This window comes from Xiphophorus couchianus, chromosome 21 (genome assembly GCF_001444195.1).
Source record: "Xiphophorus couchianus chromosome 21, X_couchianus-1.0, whole genome shotgun sequence".
NCBI lineage: Eukaryota > Metazoa > Chordata > Actinopteri > Cyprinodontiformes > Poeciliidae > Xiphophorus > Xiphophorus couchianus.
Genome location: NC_040248.1, coordinates 21,289,839 through 21,309,030, shown reverse-complemented (window position 1 = coordinate 21,309,030; position 19,192 = coordinate 21,289,839). Strand labels below are relative to the sequence as shown.

The following is a 19,192-nucleotide window of genomic DNA, read 5'->3' as shown; positions in this document are numbered from 1 at the left end:
TCACTTTTGCCCATTCTTCTCAAATTAGCTTCAGCTCATTCGTATTGAGCTCATTCATCTGATACTCAGTTGGATTTAGTTTGACCTACCCTCATCTAAAACATTCTACTTCCTGCTCTGTAGGTGGGAGCTCGGCTGGGCTCCCCAAATGGTTGCCATAGGATACCATAGGATAGCCAAGGATCCGTCAAACATGCATTAATGGATCAAAGCAATGGGACCATGTATGTGTTTAACCATGGAATCACATTATATCATGATAGAAAGCTCTTAAAAGTCAATTTTGCATAACACTTTGAAACAGTGAGTGGTGTATAGGTTTGAAAATGTTAAAGTGTGTTCCCCTACTTTGGAATGAGTGGGTTACACTCTCCTGGGTCCAGTGGGTTGATGTCACAGTTTGTGTAGTCGAAGGTGCCGTTCCAGAGATGCTTGGCCAGCTGGAAAGCAACCTTCCTCTGCGCCAGAGTCACTTCCTTCCCATGCCAGATATACATCTCACTGCCAAAGTCAAACACCAAAACCTGCACAATAATCCGAAGAACAGACAGGAAGAGGTCTCCATCGTGATCCTAAAACTGTAGGACCTCACTTGAGACCCTGTCTGAATTAATCTTATATTTGTTCTGATTCTAATGGTAATCTAACCTCTTTGGGGTTGAGGAGTGTACAGCGGGGCATTCTGGCCCAGAAGTCGTCGTCTGGGACGAGCTTGTCACCCATCAGGCGGTAGATGCAGTTTGTCTCCACGATGGCGGCTTCATACAGCTCGTCTTCGTCTGGAGTTCCTGCTGCTACAAGAACAAACAGAGGGATTCAGCTGGCGTTCCATCACTGAGCGTTCTTCTAGACAAACTTATGCTATGTTTGGTTAATGATTGACACGTGTACATTCCGCACAGAAAAACAGACGTGGAATCAGGCCGACAACTTCTGCAGCATTTATATGCTGCGGCGTGTCCCCGCTGTAGTCCGTGTTCTCTGAACTCTAGGGCCAATAAACTGCATGCAACAGAGTTTCCACAGGAAAATGTGCTAAGGCCTGCTGGTAGGGGTGCTAGAGCAGTCATGCAGCAGCCAACTGCAGTTTTGAGTTAAAAAATGTTTAAAGTTGACAGAAAATTTGCAAATATCACTATGTGTTATTGGAAGACATGATTTACAATCCCAAAACACCAACTACAAAGTCTTATAAAGGGGCAAACATAAAAGAAATGCAATTAAAATAACTTTTTGCACTTCGGCTGTTTTATCCAAATTAAAGTGTCCAGAACTTTATGATCTTTTATCCATGAGTTGTCACTTAATTTGTTGCAGTTGCTTGTAGAGAGGTAAAGACAGGCAGTGATTACAGAGTTGACCTCAGTGCCTCTATATAAATATAGTGATCATATTATGTTGTCTTTGTGCTTCCAGTCATTTCACCAAAGAGTTCTCTTTAGCTCGTCTTTGCTATCACTGCAAGAACACCTATAATAAATAAACATACAATCCTCAGACTGGTAGGGACGCAAATAAAGCCTGGTGGTCCACCAGGTTTATAATTCAGTTGTTTTGCTTGTCCGCCATGTTCCTCTGCCCAGAACTGTGCGGAAAGTTTAATAGACACCGACAGAGTGGAGAACCGTGGCTTTGAACCGGAATTTGACAGTTTAATCCAAAGCTCACACTGATAACTCGACTGTCCTCCGAGACACTTCCAGAACTCCTGGACTGCATGGCTGTGTGCGCCGGCGCCTTCGTCTATCATCTGGACGTAGTCTGCTCGGCAGCCCAGGTCTCTCTTAGTCTGGATGAAGTTGGCCAATTCTGTCGCCTTTCAGGAAAAACAAAATGCAAAGATGATTGATATTGCCTAAAGGGAGAAAAAAAAAACAGCAAGCGAAGCTCAACAGACTGATCTCCACGTTCCGGTTCCGTACTTTGCTTTTCTCTATGACATTGGCGAACTCTCCGATCCAGACGAAGCAGTGGTGTGGGGTGACGAGCAAGAAGCAGTCTCCGCTGTTCAGAGAGGAAGCTCTGGGCTCCACTAGGCGGACCTGGACATGCCGTCGGCCTGGTTTCACACAAACACACACACACCCCGACAGGTGGATTATCAGTGGCTATTCTGCTCATTGCCGCATGGATTATCACACAAGAGCCATCAGACCTAAATTGTGCCCGCCGCGATGAAGTTGACACGGTAAATATGTCTAATGATCATCTAGCACTAAAACTTTGGGGACTTCCAGCTAATGGAAGTCAGCACAGGCTGTGGTCTAAATTTGAGCCTGTGAATCCTACCGCTGTTCGGCTGGGACAGATAACCTAACAAAGCCCCTGCTGCTTTGGATTTGCTTTGGATTATGGGCAGTGGGGGTTCAGAGGAGCAGATCAGCCCAGGATGGCGTGAGGTGACCTGGGGAGAATGATTTAGAGCCACAGCTGTTGCCAACATACGTGTGAGGGAGATAAAAGAGAGACGCCAAAATAGAGCGAGTCCTGTCTCTCCTTTTAGATGTCATCAGCAGAGGACGCCCAGGAAGCAGCATCCTTCAGGCTTCGACTGAATTAGAGGGCATTTATTTTTCCGTTCAAATCAGTAAGCCTTAATAAGCTTTCAAAGTTTTCAATGTGACTGACTTGTGCAACGATATTCAAAAATGATGTTAGCGGTTAGGTTTCAGATGTATTCTTAAAGCTTCTATAAAAAATATGTTTCCATATTTATTAAAACTGTCACTGTTGTGACAGTTTAAAAGACCAAGCTAATCCACCTCCTCCCTGTGCTGCTAATGCCTTCTGAAGAGATGCACTGCTCCCAAGGACTAACAACCAGAGTGCTATCAATCATCCTCATGAATATGCTACTAGCTGTAGCTGAGAAACAACTCAGCTACAGGAAAATGTCATCTGATGTCATCGGTGGCTATGCTAGCTAGCCTTAGGCTGTTGTCAGAAAGAAGATGCATCGCAGAGGAGGAGGGGTGAGTGGCACACAAATGGGCATGATGGACAGCGCTAAGACCCTCCTCCTGGACCTGATTGGTTGTTTCTAGATAGATGGATGTTGATCAATGAAATGAACAAATGAAAGGATGGATTTCTAGGTAGGTATACAACTGTTACAGTTGGATAAGAAATACAATCCTAAAATGCTTTTATCTTGTTATCCACTTGTTTTATTCCCTGTGGTTTTCCAGACTTGCTGAGATCAAATGCCTTGTTTTCACTTCTTCAGACTATTATAAACTTGAGAATTACATCAAGCAGATGTCGTCAGCGCAGGTTTGTTTGTAAATTCAGAGCTGACTGACCTTTGACCTGAAGCAGCATGAGCTTCTTGTACGGCACGGCGCTGTTGTTGGACGTCTGTTCGGAGACGCCGACGCTACGCAGGCTGACGCTGCTGAAGTTCTCCTTGCTCGCCAAACCGGCCAGAGCCACTTCAGAAAAGCCAGAGTTCTTGTTCACTACAGAGAGCACAACGAGCAAAGATGAGTACAGAACTAGTGCTGATTACTAACTATTCCTGAGTCACTTTTTTGCTTTATAAGAAAAATCTCATAATGAAATTATGAGACATTTTTGTTCGAGCTGCGTCTTTAAAATTATGTTCAAAATAGCAGGCCAACTAGGAGAATGCTAGTTTTTACTAATACACTACAGGAAAATAAACCAAACATACACACTAGATGTTTTTTCTTTCAAATAAAAGAGCTTCAGTTAAAGAAAAAATAGATGCACAATCCCTCCTTACTCACTCTTCTCCACCTTCATCCTTTTGCTCTCCAGCAGGCCGATGTTGAGTCTCTGCTCTGTGTACTCGTGTCTGATGTCCTCTCTGGCTGCCAGCTTCTTCAGCGGGTTCCTCGACGACTGAACGTTGCGGTTCGGCCGCATCGCCCTCTTGTGCTGCAACATCGCCGAAGTCAATCTGGAAAGACCGAGATGAAAGGTCAAAGTAAGGTCAAAGCATTTCTTTTTTTCTTTTTTTTGAAAGCTCGGTCTCCTGACAGTTGAAGCTTACTTTGGCACCTCGGGGTCAAAAATGGCATCGAAGTCGTCGTCTATCTCCACCCTGTTGTTGCTGCCAGGATGTTCGTCCATGTGGCGGTAGAACTTGGAAAAAGCTTCGTCTTCCAGGGTCATCACTTCCTTCACTTTCTTCTCAGTCACAGAGACGGTCGCCTCTGGCAGGCCAGGCACTGAGGAGAGACATCACACCCGTACGTTTTCACTTGGGTTGCTCTAAATATCCCCAGAGATCCACCGATCAGAGATCAATATCTGTATTGGTCCCGATATCAAAAATTCTAGATCTGGTATCTGTGACAATGTCCATAAGAGCGAATCTGTTCAGTCTAATCCTATGCTTTGTGTTTACATTATATTTTAGAATTCCTAATTGTACTTTCTGAAGCATTTGAAAGAAGGTTTATTGCTATTTTTTACATATTTGACCAAAATAGTCACCATATTGTTTTTGTCAGTTTCAGTTTCTTCATTATTTACTTTAAATTGGCGGTTCTACTCTTAAATGATCAAATTAAAGTTATTTTTATATGTTTGACCAAGCTTGTGAAGCTTTTGGTGTATTTAAATGTGATGTGCAGAGTTATCAAATAAATGTGTAATTCAGAACATTTATGCCTGTGTTTCAAAAAGAAATGTTTTCAGTCAATTCAGCTTTATGTCTCTGGATTAGAATCGGCTGATACTAAATGTTAAATATCGGTATCGGAAGTGAAAAAAAAAAGGATCAGTGCTTCCTTAAATATCACATCAACAAAATTTTTATTTTTATTTAAAAAACTGCACAATTACTACCCATCAACACTTTTGACAAGTGTCATTTTTTTTCTCCATGCTTCTTACTAGCAGTTTGTTAACCTTAGTTTAGAATAGGACGTACCTTTACTGTTGATCTTTCCAAGGAACGACTCGAGCTTCTCTAGCTTTACGTCCGATTCCAGGTTCAGATCTGGAACAGCCTTAATCGCTGCTCAGACACACACATAAACACACGTTACACATTTCTTGTTAAATGCAGCAGTCTGTACATGTAGACCTCAGACAATCACCAAGCACGATGGACAGTATGTTGATCTGAGTGTTTGAAATGTTTCCTGCAGGTGAATATGAGCCGTTCTGTACTTTAGGGTCATGCACATTCATTGAGGTGAAAACCATCCAACAGGCTGGTTTCTATTGGGCTTCCAGAGCCAATAGAAACCTCATGGTTGTGTTGGTGACATTTCTATTTTGAATAATGATGGAAAATAGAAAAAGGGGAATAAACCTGGGAATTCCTCCATGTCTTTTGAAAAAGAACAAAACAATCAATTAACATCGGCATAAAAACTATTTCAATCAGACATTCACCAAGAAACTGGATGGAAATCTGATGTTTTTCCAGGAAGTAAAAGGCTCCATACTAAACACTAGCTGAGGTGAAAGTCATGTTGTTACTGTTATTTATCTCTATTTATTTAATGAAGAATTAACAGAAACACTGCAATTGCGAAATTGTGTTTTTTCAACATTACTGGAATGTAGACCAAGTTTTTTGCTCATTTGTAATGGAAACGCATCTAGTGTTACATAACAGGTAATCAGAGGCTTGAGGTGAAGAGCAAAAACTGCAATAAGTGTTTGTTATAATGAAAGTCAGACTGACCTTCCTGCGGTTTGGAGACAGCCAGACTGTTCTTTGATTTGGAGTGGAGGGGAGAGAGGAGAGCAGAGGGAGAGGCCAGCCCTACAGGAACACACAAGATCAAACCTGGAATCAGATGCTTCCATCTTCTGCATTGTTGAATATGTATTTGACAAACTGTAAAAAAACAAAAGATCCATAGAGATGTTTAGCTTGCCCTCTGACCTTTCTTCACCATCCGTGCAGCCACAGTGAACTGGGTGGAGTCATTGGCAGCTCCGTGACCTTTGGTCTTCCAGGCCTCCTCCCGCGCCTCAATCAGCTGCTTCCTCTCCTGGATGGACATGTGAGCCTCCAGACTCTGGCTCTCCATCTCAGCTTCCGCTGTTCTCTGAGGAAAACACAGGAGAATCGGATGAACTCGGCACAACCGACACATGGAGGTAAAACTAAGGAACCAATACCGGCTGCATGCAGCAAACTGTAAATAACTCCATTAGTGCACCAAATTTAACCCAATAAACAGGAACCAAAGCTGCGTCTTATAGACAAGATCATTGTTTCCAACAAAGTCAATGGGACTCGAACTGGAATTTGCCGTATTTAACTGATTAGGTGAAATTAAATACATGCATAAAACAATGTTCACAATCACCTCCAACAGTGTTAAACCCTCTCTCACTGTACTTGTTCTCAGAGGAACCAAATACACATTTATTAGCACTCCTGGCAAAGATGAGTAGAAAAAAATCTTTTTTATTGCAGTAGAATAATCTCACCTTGATTTGGAAAGAACAATTCATGGGAAAATTATAAGGGTGGTCAATCTTTTTTAAATACCTCAACAACAATAGTCCAATTTTTTCTCTTTTTTCTTCTCTCTCTCTTTTTAAATTCAATTTATTCAAATATGTGACTTTAAAAAGGATTTTTTTTTAACTTTCCTTAAAAGTCACCAGAATAGAAAACATAGTCATATATATAATCTCATTCAAAAATCACACAGTGAATCAAAGGAGATATAAAATAAATAAATGCAAACCAATTTTGGTTTAAAAAGAATTGTCTGAAATCAGCTGCCAAGTGTAAATAAAATTATTGAATACACACCAAACTGCTGTGTCTCAACAGAATATCAGTTTTACAAGATGTTGAACACCTGGCGATGAATCTGGTCACTAACAAGTTTTAAGTAATAAAAGCAGCAAAACAGCATCACAGAACCTCTCCCATTGGTCAACTAATGGGCATATTTTGTGTTTGCATAATTTTATTGTAAAGTGAGAAAACTCAACAGTTGCACAGACTCTACATCTTTATTTCTGACAGGGTCACCTTCCTTCTCCATGGGTGTCTGTCATCCACCTGCAAGGGTCTGGGTGATCTGGTGGCCTTCAATCACATGGATGGACGGATGGATGAATGGATGGATGGGAGAGGACGAAATTAACAGATGAGGATGGAAATATGGGAAATACCTAAGAGCTGCATATGAAGCGCAAGCTGCAGGGTCCGTGATGCTGAATTCACAATGATGAGCAGTGGAGTCACCAATAGATGGGATAAAACGGCAGCAGGACAATATGACCATTATGTGCTTTAGCAAAACATTGCAAACACTAAATCTTATCAGGTCATTTTTACTGCAGATATCTTATGACACTTGAAATAAGACAAAACTAACTTACAAGTAGTTTTTCAGTAAGATGTGAGTGTAGCTTAAGTCAATAATTCCTTAATACTGATGAAAATGTTCTAAATTATTATATTAGAGGTTATTTTCCCCATGTTACAAATGAGATAATCTGCCAATGAAACAAGTATTTTTTAATTAATGTTAAGGAATTATTTACTTAAAACAAACTTCTGTATGATGCTGAAAAATTACTTGTTAGTTTTGTCTTATTTTAAGTGCACCAAAAATATTTGCATTAAAATACTTGGTAAGATTTTGTGTTTTTGCTGTGAAAATAGCTTTTTGTCTATGGCAGCAGTTGGCATGACAGAGCAGAACCAGATAATCAGTGGGAATCCGATTATTTTCTCTCTTTGTAAGCTGTTCATGAATTGGTACAGGCATGTGTGTACGGCTTACACTGGTTTGATCAGGTATGTGGGCAGCAGGCAGGCCAACAAGCAAGCAAGGCTAAAAAAAACCTGCTGGGATTTCCTACCTGGCTGGCCGTGTCGTCAAGGGAAGTATGGAAAGGAGGATCAGGAGGAGAGGAAGCAGCAGGAAGGACAGGCTCCTGCAGCAGGCGCAGAAAGAGGAAATACATGCTATAGCAGGAAAACACAGCTGATACGTGCAGCTCTGTATCCTGATTGGGGTCATGTTAGCCAGGAAATCAAGTCTGATAAAGGCCACTAGCAAGAAATTGTTCTTAAAAGTAGCTTTCCTTATTTCTAGAGTTTGACATTTACATAGATATACACTTCCATCTGGAATAAAACAGATACTAATATGCATTAGAGAGGCTTTTTAAAAATGATTGGGATCGGAGCTCCGACTAAAACAACTTAAAGCAGCTCGGTGCCCATTGTCGGACCACTGCTGGATTTTGCCAGCATCACCCTCAGCTAGAAGTGCTGAAGTTGATTTGTGGAGCCACTTTAAATGAGAGCAGCTGAAGGAATGGTTGTTAAATTTTATAATGCTCAAAGCAAAGTGTAGAGTTAATGAAGCAGGAAAACGGCCTTTGCTATAACTTCCATCTGATAAACCGAATTGAAATATGTTACAAGACAATTTACAGTCCTATGAAAACGGCAAGTAAAACATGCTAACATTAGCCTAGCACTTCAGCAAACTGCTGAGTGTGAAAACATCAATGGAAGCAGACAGACTAGGTTTTTGTGTCAATTCATATTTCCATTACAAAAACAAAGCTATGATGGTTTTAGACAATGCAATGCTGGGCTAACCTAGCTAACACCATGATGGAGCACAAAGATAGGAAGGAGTGCAGCGTGTCGAATGTTGAGTAAATAAAGTAGCACCCACTTAAACATATACAATGTTTTATACTTTAAGTTACTTTACTATTATTTTCTGTTATTTTAAATGTATTCCATTTTAATGAAATAGACAAGGAATTAGTAATGGTCAAATCATAAATTACATCATTACTGGTGACAAAAAAAAGAAGAAATCCCATCATGCATATTAATATATATCACATTTTTAAAGTCATACGAGACATGTCCCAGTTTTCCCAACAATTTTTGATATAAAAACATTTTTATCTTCACATATGTCATATTTTTATTAACTGACCAAAAATTAAGAAAGTCAGTTTAAGTGACTTTTTATTAATTAATTTCTCAAGTGGGGCTAATACAAGCTACGTAGCTCAAAATGATTGATAAAATGATTAAAAACATAGTTTATGTTCTTGATTTGTGACCCCCTGCAATCAGGGGTATTTTATCAATACCCTCTGATTTTATCCATGCACTTGAAAATTAATTATGAATGCATAAATAGATAAATAGATGTCAGATCAAAATGTTAACCATTAAAGTCAGTGATAGGACTGACTATCACTGACTTTGGCGTTTGTGTGTGACAAACGCCAACTCACCAGACAGTGCAATGATGAACCCAAAGTGAGAAAATTGTCAACACTAATAAAAGGAACCAACCCAGAACCAAACGGTACCACCACCAGATAACACACTCTGCAGGCTGGATTTCTGTTACACCAGGTTGATTTTTTTATCAACAGGACAAAAAAAAAAGAAAAAGAATTTTGTAAATTTTAGACACTCTTCTGATCAGAACAGGGTTGATGAATCTCACCGCAGAGTGCTTTGGCCACAAAGTTCTTACACACTGGCCCTTACCAGAAACGGATTGGATACAGAAACATCCTCAGTCATCATCAGAGAATCATCATCCTGCAGAGAAGCAGCCGAAGAAAAGGGACATTTTCTGAAAGCTCTCATGCCGTGACATGCACCTCATAGGTAGATCAAAATCCTTAAATTATTTTAAGTCTTGCTCGACTGCGTATTTTCTGTCAATCTCATCTCTACTTTTGTTTTTTTGTTCTAACACAGGAAACATGAAGGACATCCACTGGCCTGGATAAATAGGAGGATAGAAAACAAGACCGACTGTACTTCCTGTTAGCCTTTATTTAACCTCTGTGTATTCACTCATCTGTCCCCAATTTAAAAATTAGGCCGTTTGTTAAATTTGAGAAATGTTTTCCCCAGAGTGTTCCCCAGAGTGACATCACACACACACAGGAATCAAAACGTAACCTTAAATCAGCTAAAAAATAATAATAAAAAAACTTCAGTCAGTCAGTTCGGGTGGAGCTGGCTAAGCTCTGATAAGCAGCTGGAAACAACAGCAGTTGCTCCAAAGAAGCCACAGAGAATATGTCTAAACAGAGAGGTACATGTGCTGCGCCTGTCCTAAAACCTCCCTTCAAAAACACACCAGTGGTGGAGAAACAGAAAAACAGGAAGCATGCAGGGACAGAAATCTGCTTTTATTTTATTTTTAAAAGGTGAAAGACATGCAGGCCGGAGCGAGACATTGACAGATTACAGGCAACGTGCAGCTCAGAGAAGAAAAAGTTAGGCAAGAGAGAATACAAAGGCTACATTTATCAGGACAGTTGGACATTAGCATCACACAACAGGTAGTCCAAGAGTTTTCACAGTTATGTTTGAGGCTTTAAGCATACTTTTTACTGGTAAGTTTACACGTTTACTATGCTGATCTCAATCCTAGGAAGAGGATATTATTTTCCTTTCACAATTTGGCCCCAAGTTTTTGGGTCACTTGGCAGTTCTGGGCTGAGAATTACACATAAATAATACTTTACATTTGCCTAATTTCTTATTTTAAAAAGTTCAAGTATTTCAGCATGTGCTGTTAGAAAGTTTAAGGAATTGTTCATGTTCAAATGAGAACTTCATATTCAATTTATTTTCATTTCAGTTTAGACACCAATAGGGTTCCATACTTATCGAATGACAACCTGTCATAAAATCCTCTGGATATTAAATCATTTCTTCTCATGAATGGAAATCAGTGATTAGATTTTGATACAAGAACAACAAAACATCTACCAGCTGTATAAGACAGAGAAGAGGAAAGACAGACATGGACAATACACAACCTCTCTGTTTAGAGATATTCAAACTATTACCACATGACATTGCCAGTTTAATTTCCATAACCCTTTATTTAATGGCCAGTGATATTTCTTTGATTCTAAAGTTCTCAACATGTCAGCAACATATGCTCAAGAATCTCTTTAAATCCTTGTTAATGACCAGTTGATACAGGCTGATGAATTAAGAGATGGTGTGGCGTACACCAACTCCAAATGTCACTGCTGCAACAACGGCGCATCAACAGAACACAGTTTCTCCAGCATTAAACCAGATGACCCATATGATGTCTCAGTGTGGCCCTCTGAAGCGCTAACTCAGCAGTGAGGCGGTTACCTTCTTCCCGAAGCTCTGCTCCGCCTCCCAGAGCTGAGCTTGCTGCTCGCCCTCGGCAACCGTCGCCACGTCCTGCTTCTTATTGATCCTGTTCCTCCAGTCTTTCTCACCGCTCTTCTTTAACAAGGCGACTCTGAGGGGGTAGAGGAACACAGTATGGAGGAGCAAGAGGCACTGTTAATATGAATTAACACCCCACACACACCATGTTCTGCACTATGCTAGTTGGGTTCAAAAGATCCACTTTTATTTAAAATCTGCCACTTTAGCTCACTGCAGCTTGGTAAGCTTTGAAAACAGCTTTTAGTACATTTAGGATCATTATATTAATTATGTTTACAATTTCAAAACATAACCTACTGATCCAAAACATTTGATTCAACTTTAACATTGGAAACGGTTAAGCATTACGACTCCTGTATTATTACTAGTTGTGTAATTTGGTGAACATTTTTAGTAAAGTTAATTGCACTATCTGCAATTAAATTGACACTTTAATTGCACAAAAGGACAATATGGTGGCCAATGCCAAGCACGTCACAAACAAACCTAAACATCTGCACCAGGAGGACACGGCATGATTAATTTGTGTAAAAAAAAAAAAACGCGAATGACAGAAGTTGTATTATTATGGACTTAATTGAAGTAGGAGGAGTTTTAACTTGGAGCACAGAGAAGGCAGCATGCCCCTCACAACAAGCGCTCTGTTCCAGACACAGAGGACAACATCCTGTTCTGTCCCCAGACGTCCAAATCAATGCCAACAACAGGAAGTGAGTAGGCCTGACTCTGTCATCACTAACTGACTGCTTTGGAAGTGGGGCTGAGTCAAGCAGGTCCTGAAGTGGTCAGAGTGGGTGAAACGTGTAAGAACGGGCAGACACCACACAGATGTTAACATGTTATGTCACCAATCAATTTAGAGCTTGACTGTTTATCTTTGCCCATCCTCTAACCAGCAGGCTGAGCCTCAATGTGACATAACTAGAATTACATAAACATGTGACACGCCTGTGTTTAAGATAATAATTCCATGGAAAGCAAAAAAAAATATTCTTAATATGAGAAACTAACAAAAAGTAAAATTTTTATCCACAATAATTGTGAGAGTAAAAGGGGTTTCTCCACTCTGACCTCCGTGCTGCTCTTACCTCTCTCTAATGGACATGTGTCGGCCAATCGTCACGTCGGTCATCTCTTCCTCTGGATCAAGCTGGACCGGGCCGACCGACTGGTCCCCTGCTGGGGGCTGAGGCTCGGCTATGGCCGATCCGAATGCATCTCTGGATGTTACTGCGGTGGAGTCTGGGAGCTCTGTGACAGCGGACGCACAAGGACACACACACACACACAAAGAGGAAACAGGATCAATAAATTGAAAGCACAGCAATGTTAAAAATCACACCATGAAAATGGGCATAAAAAAGCAGCATTTGAAGAAGCAGAGACACCGCTCACTGGATTTCGTGTCTCTGCCACAACTGTAATCAAACGTCCCACATTGTAGAAACCCTGAGATTTTCCCCTCTAAGTACAACCTGAGCAACTCCAAGACAGGCTGCTTAACTAACTTCTGTTTTTGGAACCTGACATTCTGCATCAAGACCCTGAAGTGTTTGACTGAACGTGACGGCTGCTTTGACGTGAAGGAAGCCTGGAAACCACAGTCTGAATGTAAAGTTTTTGTTTCCCCCAAATACACACTGGAAGTGTGACTGGGAAAAGACATGGCTGACTGCTGAGTGAAACGTAAACCAGTGCTTGAATGGGCTACAGCTACACTATTCTAGATATTGTTTAGTTTAGTTTTTTTTATATATAAATCTGGGAATCCATGCTCTAAGATTCAGGTCAATAATGCTGTAGTACCTTACTTACTTATACTTATCTAGCAACCCTGAATAGGAGTATCTAGTTTATTTACTTTGGATCAACATTATTAGCTTTTTTAGTAACAAATCAGCATTATTAGTAACAAACATCCACATGGTGTTTAAATGTGACCTGGAGGTGAAACTGCAGAAAGTCTCCAATTAGGAAAACTTCCATGTTTATGTAAATGGTACCTTAAAAATAACTGCACAAAGAAAGCTACATCAGAACGATGAATTTTACCGTATATAGAGCTGGATATGAACTATTTAAACATGCCATTTCAATTACAATAGAAAGAACTGTGTTGAATACAGGCAGTTTCTGTAGCTGTTGAAAAAATTCTCAAACTACATTTTGAGGCCTCTGCACTTACATAAATAAAAACTGAACAAGTAGGATGCTTACTTCACACATCAAAAAAGCTACAAAACCAATTTTGGTGATTTTTAATTTTTTTTTAAAAGTTATGTTGCGTCTTTTTGTGTAAATGAAGTTAAATTCTTGTTAAAACTTGATTGGCTCTCAGCCCTCAAGTCAGACAGACAGCAATGGTCTTATGTCCACTTAAATGTAAGTTTCATGAACTGTTTCAAATCAGTATATTCCAAGGCTGATTCTTAGCAAAACCTCTGTTTGATCTCTGTAAAAAGTAACAAGTTTATAACATTTCTCACAAAATGTAATTGTTCAGGTAGGTGATCCATTATATAGTTTTCCTAGTGTAACTTTTAAAAAGTCAGAGGGTGTGTCACAGTAAGCCTGAGGAGAAACCAAAGTCTGAGTTGTTCTTACCTCCACTGATGGCTCTGATCCTGTGGCTGTCTGCGTGTCGTCCTTCCTCTCTTGGATGCCGCCTCTGCTCTTCTCTGTCCAGGAACGTGTGGCTCTCTGAGCTGTCCCTGCCTCTGGGACGCCAGCACTGCTCCTCCTCCTCCTCTTGTTCTTCTTCCTCCCACCATCTCTCCCTCCCAGTGTGCGGCTGGGGCAGAGCCACCTGCCTGACCGCTGTCTCGGGAGAGGGCAGCCTCCTCTTCCCCACCTTCAGGTCCATCGCGTCGTTCCCCCGGTCAGAGAGTCGCTCCGTGTCCATGCGGAGGTCCGAGGCGTCTGGGTTGGGCTCGGCATGGACGGCGGCGCTCGCTATGTGGATGTCTCCGGCGTGGTCCGAGGAGACGGTGGCTCCGAGTCTGGGAGCGGAGGAGGCCGAAGTGGCTCCGTACAGAGCTCCTGCACCGTTCTGAAGCTGTCAAAGCAGGTGGAGTGGAAAGAGATTAAAGAAAGCACACCAAGATGTGGGTCAGTTTTGCTAAAGTAGCTGAAAAGAGAGCTTAAACAAAGTGCACACTCAGGCAGCTGAGGAGAATCACGCTGACTAATCACAGCCGGACTGACTCACTGCACTTCCTGAGCATCAAAGGGCAGCCTGTCCTGCACATCACAAGTCATCTCCCTCCACACAATGCATTTGGCTTCACTAATGCATTCAAAAATCATACAACAAACCAAACAGCCAATAAGAAGCAACAGCAAACATTCGTAGAGACCAAAAGAAATCTGTTTCTCCCTTTCTGCAGGTTTAGAGGCAGAAAACGTGTTTTCTCTCCTCTGTTCCCATTTACTTTAAACATTTTTCCCATCTTTCTCCCTTTTTCATCTCTGCCCATTACATTAGAACTACAACTGAAACCAGATATTTACATACACTGAAAAAATAAACTTTTCTCTCCCAAGTTAAATTAGACCAAACTGTTATTTTATTCAACTTCGCTAGAATTACCATAATTATTTCCATTTCGGAGAGGACATTTTTTAGAATTGTTTTTTTTTTTTACCAACTTTCCTTGAATTCAAAAGTTAAAATAAAGGGCGTGCCGTGGTGGCGTAGTGGTTAGTGCGACCCGTATTTGGAGGCCTTGAGTCCTCAACGCGGCCGTCGCAGGTTCGACTCCCGGACCCGACGACATTTGCCGCATGTCTTCCCCCCTCTCCTTCCCTGTTTCCTGTCAGCCTACTGTCATATAAGGGACACTAGAGCCCACAAAAGACCCCCTGGAGGGGTAAAAAAAAAAAAAAAAAGTTAAAATAAATTTGGTCGGTATTAAACCATCACTGGGGTCAAATCTTTCGGGTTTCCTTACAAAAAGTTCTGATAGATTAACTATCACTATCACATAAAACAACACTTTGTTGTTTAACAACGTTTCTGGCATTTAGCAAATAGAAATAATTTTGATAATTCTGATTAAGCTAAAGCAAGAAAACTTTGGTCTGATTTAACTTCAGACAGTGAAAACATTTTTGAATATTTGTGGCTCGGTGTATGTAAATACTTAGTTTCAACTGTATATATAAATCTTTATTAGAAATGTCTTTGGCTTTATTTCAAATATAACAGACAGACAAAAAATAGAGAAGAAAAGGTGGGGAAAATATTTAAAACAAAAGAAGATGGGAGTAGAGGAGAAAACACAAATTAAAACTGTGGAAGTCTGCCTCTAAACCTGCAGAAAGAGAAAAAACAGAACCAAGAAACCATAACTGTGAGAAATCTGTTTTTCTTTTTTTTTTTATTCATTTCCTTTTTCTCCCTGAAGTTACTTCCAGATTAACTTTTCTCGTTCCTCCCTCCACCACAAAGGTCCCTTTTAACTCCCTTCCTGGTGATGCACTACATTTGGCAGGAACATCCATGCAGGTACCAGCAATGCTTTTCCATATTACAGGCAATGATCAGCGCCGAGTGGGCACTTCATCAGAAGCGAGGCCATGCGGCGCACATTCCTGATGCAATCACAGCAACGCGGACGGGCGAAACCGTGCAACGCGCGGCCATTTCTGACTAGAGAACGTGTCGTCCTCTGATGCAAACGCACCGACTGTTCAGAGGAATCTTACTTGGAGTTGTTCAACTGGGCTGTCACACAGATCCTGTTCATCGTCTATGCTGTCTGAATCTGAGAGCTCCTATAGCACAAACAGCCACAACACCGCTTTGTAAACTCAATATTGATCAAAAGTAATGCACAAAAAGGGTTTATTTTTGCCATCTCTTCTCATTGTACAACACTTGACAAACCTGTAATCTACTTCTTTAGGGACAAATCTGTGTCTTACTCCACACTTATTATTTATTTGACCTTTGTTTATGCAGGTTGTCCCACCGAGATCAAACTTCAAAGATCTTATTTACAAGAGAACTGTTAAGATAAAACAAGAAAACAATAAGGAAAACATAATTGTCTCAATCCTAGTAGGTAAATTGAACAATGAAACATTGCATAAGAAAAAGAAGAAGATTTGCCTAAGATTTGTCTTACAGGAAATTTGAATTGGCCAAAGTGACCAAAGTACCTTTTATTATTTTTCCAGAAAGTAGGTGAAAGAGTATTCTGAATGTTATTAATACAGATTTGACTCTGCTCAAATGTGTATTGGCATTGCCAGAGCTAAAAAAATAGATTTGAAAGTCAGCAGATCACTAATTTAAAAGTTGACTGGTTTTTTTTTAACGGTATGTACAGGCAATTCTGATTTGGGCTGCAAGAAAGTGAAACTTTAAGCAGGTGAAGGGAAGATTGAATAGAGTCTAACAAAGTTGTTTTATTTTCATAAGTTTTCCACCTCTGCCACAGAGCACACTGGATTTGAAAAGGTTGGCAAGCTTCATGGACATCTTAGCATTAATTCAGGGATCCACAGTCTCCAAGGAATACACCAAGATTAAGCAGTTTTACAATGCTAACCATGCTAAGTGCCAACAGGTTTAAAATGTCAATTCATTGTCTTGAAATAGTAAAACCCTGTTTTGCAGCAACTGCTCTCACACACAGAGCAACACGTTGTCCAAAATTAAAACCTCCAAGGCTGCTCTCGCACCTCATAAAACTTTGGTTCAGTTAGCAGCTGCACATCAGCCACCAGAAGAGTGGCCTGCAGCCCTACACTCTTGCATATGTAATGCCATTTCAAAATCTTCAGTAAATCCTAAAGTGGTTAGAAATCTTCACCTTTGAAGGTACTTTGAAAAATCTCACCCAAAGTCTAAAGAGCAGACAAAGCAAGAGAAATATCTGAAACCTACATCCTTTCTATGATTGCACAAATTAATGTTAAAAGTAATTAGCACTTGACTTATGGGTGAGTAGGATTTTCCCCAGTGTATTGCAAGCCTGTCAGGCTACCAGGCTTTATTTGTCCCACCAGATTAAGCACTGTTTATTATAAGTTTTTTTATACACCAGTAACAGTGATAGTAAAAATTAACTTCAACAGTTAGAAGCAAAATAGCAACATAGTATGGTCAGTATGTGAACAGAGAGAGACTGAGGTCAGGTGACTTTTTATTTAATTCACTGGGACTCTGTAACCACTGCCTGGTTTTTACCAGTCTACACGCTAAAACACTTCAGCGAATAAAGTGACAAGTCATGGATAAAGGATAAAAAAACATTACACTTTAATTCGGACGAAACAATCAAAGTACAAAATTTATTTTAATTGATTTTTTGTTTTTTTTAGGTTTGCCTCTTTTAACAGCTTTTGGCAATTGTAAATAATGTCTTCAATCAACACATAACTTCATATTTACAAATTTGTCAACTTTTTAACCTACCACCTACATTTTGGTGTATAATCAAGTCAAACGGAGTGACTAGAGAAACCTCCCCCACCTGTTCCATATCTCCCATGGTGATGGGCTGCGTCTGGTAGCGAGCGTTGGCTCGGCGCTGGCGGCTGTCTCCTCGGGTTCGGGTGACTCTGCTCGCCGGCTGAGCGAGTCGGTTGAACAGAGCCATCTTCTCCGCCAGGCTGAGGGTGCAGACGTCCGGCTCCTCGGGGTGTTGACCCGCCGTCTCGACTCTTCCTTCCATCACAGACGCCTGCTTTGAGCCTCGGGCCTCCTGAGAAGCCGGCGCTCGGTGCCGGGCTGCGGAGCTCTGCTGGAGGGACGCCTGCAGGCTGAGGGGAGGATAATGTGAAGATGAGCTCATGAAGGTAAGCAGCATACTGCATTATATTACAGGTCTGTTCAAACACAAACCAAGTTTATATGTTTGTTGCACAAGCACAGTGAGTTATATAGGCCAGACAAAGTACAATATATAAAGTAATCATGCAATTTCCCCTCATAACACAGGAGGGCATCAAAGCTTAAATAACAGAGAGCATCCTGCATGGAGCCATCCAGATGTGAGAAGGGTGTTATGATGTAGTGAGCCAGTCACAATCAGCAGAGACATTTAAGGATGACTCAGTCTCTCATGCTCGTGCACACACACATACACACACACGCATTTGTGTACCTGTGAGAGGGGAGGGTATTGCTGCAAACTAGGGTGTAGCTATCAGCACACACTAGAGATGTCGGGTCAGTCTGAGAGGGGGCACTAGGTCAGGGGTAACACACACACACACACACACCCACAGGTGGTAGAGAAAATACAAAGATGATGCATATATTATTTAAATATGATAGAACTACAGTGACTTCTAAGCGTAAAAAGTTGAAAATTCAACATTTTCTCACATTATGAACACAAATTTTAATATATTTCTTTGGAATTTCATGGGAAAGCCAACATATTAGAACATGTGTTTTAAGAGAGTGATGCATGGTATCACATTTTTTAAAAAACCCAACAAAACAATAAGTCTAAAATTGTTCCATGTATTTGTGTTCACCCTCTTCACTTTCATTTTTGGTCCGTGACCAAACATCATACTAACCCTTCACCCTGAACAAACCCCAACTGCCAACACGGTGATGGGAGCATCATGCTGTGGGGACGATTGAATCGCAAATTAGATGAACAGAGCTGAAAAAAGGATCATGTGCAACAGGACAAAAACCCTTAAAGTACAACACAAGACACAATGGAACATTTTAGATCCAAAGTCTGGTTCATGGAATCATTTGTGTACCATAATTGCAGTCTACATGTGGTAGATGCAGACATTTGTTTATATGATTGAAACCTTTCCTACCAGCTACTAAAATACCTAAATAAAGAAAAAGTGATTTAAGATCATTTGTAATTCCTGAGAAAAGATAAAGTTCTAGTTCTACATTTTTTCACATTACTCTCTTGCTGGGAAGTATTTCTGCTTTTTTCAATTAAAAACAAAAAAGTGTCCAATCAGTATTTTCAGCTATAATTTGGACACGACTGATTAAGATTAAAACATAATCATGTGCTGCAATGG

At 40.6% G+C, this 19,192-nt stretch overlaps 1 protein-coding gene across 16 annotated transcripts in view; it reads right to left on the bottom strand.

Annotated features, from left to right (window-relative positions):
• svila (supervillin a) overlaps window positions 1–19,192 on the bottom strand; it is a 70,219-nt gene that overhangs the window by 7,928 nt on the left and 43,099 nt on the right. For 9 of the 16 annotated variants that reach the window (XM_028005702.1, XM_028005712.1, XM_028005697.1 and 6 more), the window contains 19 exons: window positions 18,292–18,375; window positions 17,659–17,947; window positions 15,884–15,952; window positions 13,781–14,231; window positions 12,265–12,427; window positions 11,114–11,246; window positions 9,491–9,544; window positions 7,819–7,893; window positions 6,980–7,036; window positions 5,870–6,035; window positions 5,666–5,746; window positions 4,901–4,987; window positions 4,016–4,193; window positions 3,750–3,922; window positions 3,303–3,458; window positions 1,923–2,059; window positions 1,669–1,816; window positions 649–794; window positions 349–524 (listed from right to left, as the gene is read on the bottom strand). In XM_028005702.1, the coding sequence (XP_027861503.1) occupies window positions 349–524; window positions 649–794; window positions 1,669–1,816; window positions 1,923–2,059; window positions 3,303–3,458; window positions 3,750–3,922; window positions 4,016–4,193; window positions 4,901–4,987; window positions 5,666–5,746; window positions 5,870–6,035; window positions 6,980–7,036; window positions 7,819–7,893; window positions 9,491–9,544; window positions 11,114–11,246; window positions 12,265–12,427; window positions 13,781–14,231; window positions 15,884–15,952; window positions 17,659–17,947; window positions 18,292–18,375 (2,823 nt within the window). The remainder of the gene's footprint in view (window positions 1–348; window positions 525–648; window positions 795–1,668; window positions 1,817–1,922; window positions 2,060–3,302; window positions 3,459–3,749; window positions 3,923–4,015; window positions 4,194–4,900; window positions 4,988–5,665; window positions 5,747–5,869; window positions 6,036–6,979; window positions 7,037–7,818; window positions 7,894–9,490; window positions 9,545–11,113; window positions 11,247–12,264; window positions 12,428–13,780; window positions 14,232–15,883; window positions 15,953–17,658; window positions 17,948–18,291; window positions 18,376–19,192) is intronic. The other 7 variants (XM_028005698.1, XM_028005704.1, XM_028005703.1 and 4 more) reach the window with 7 other exon arrangements.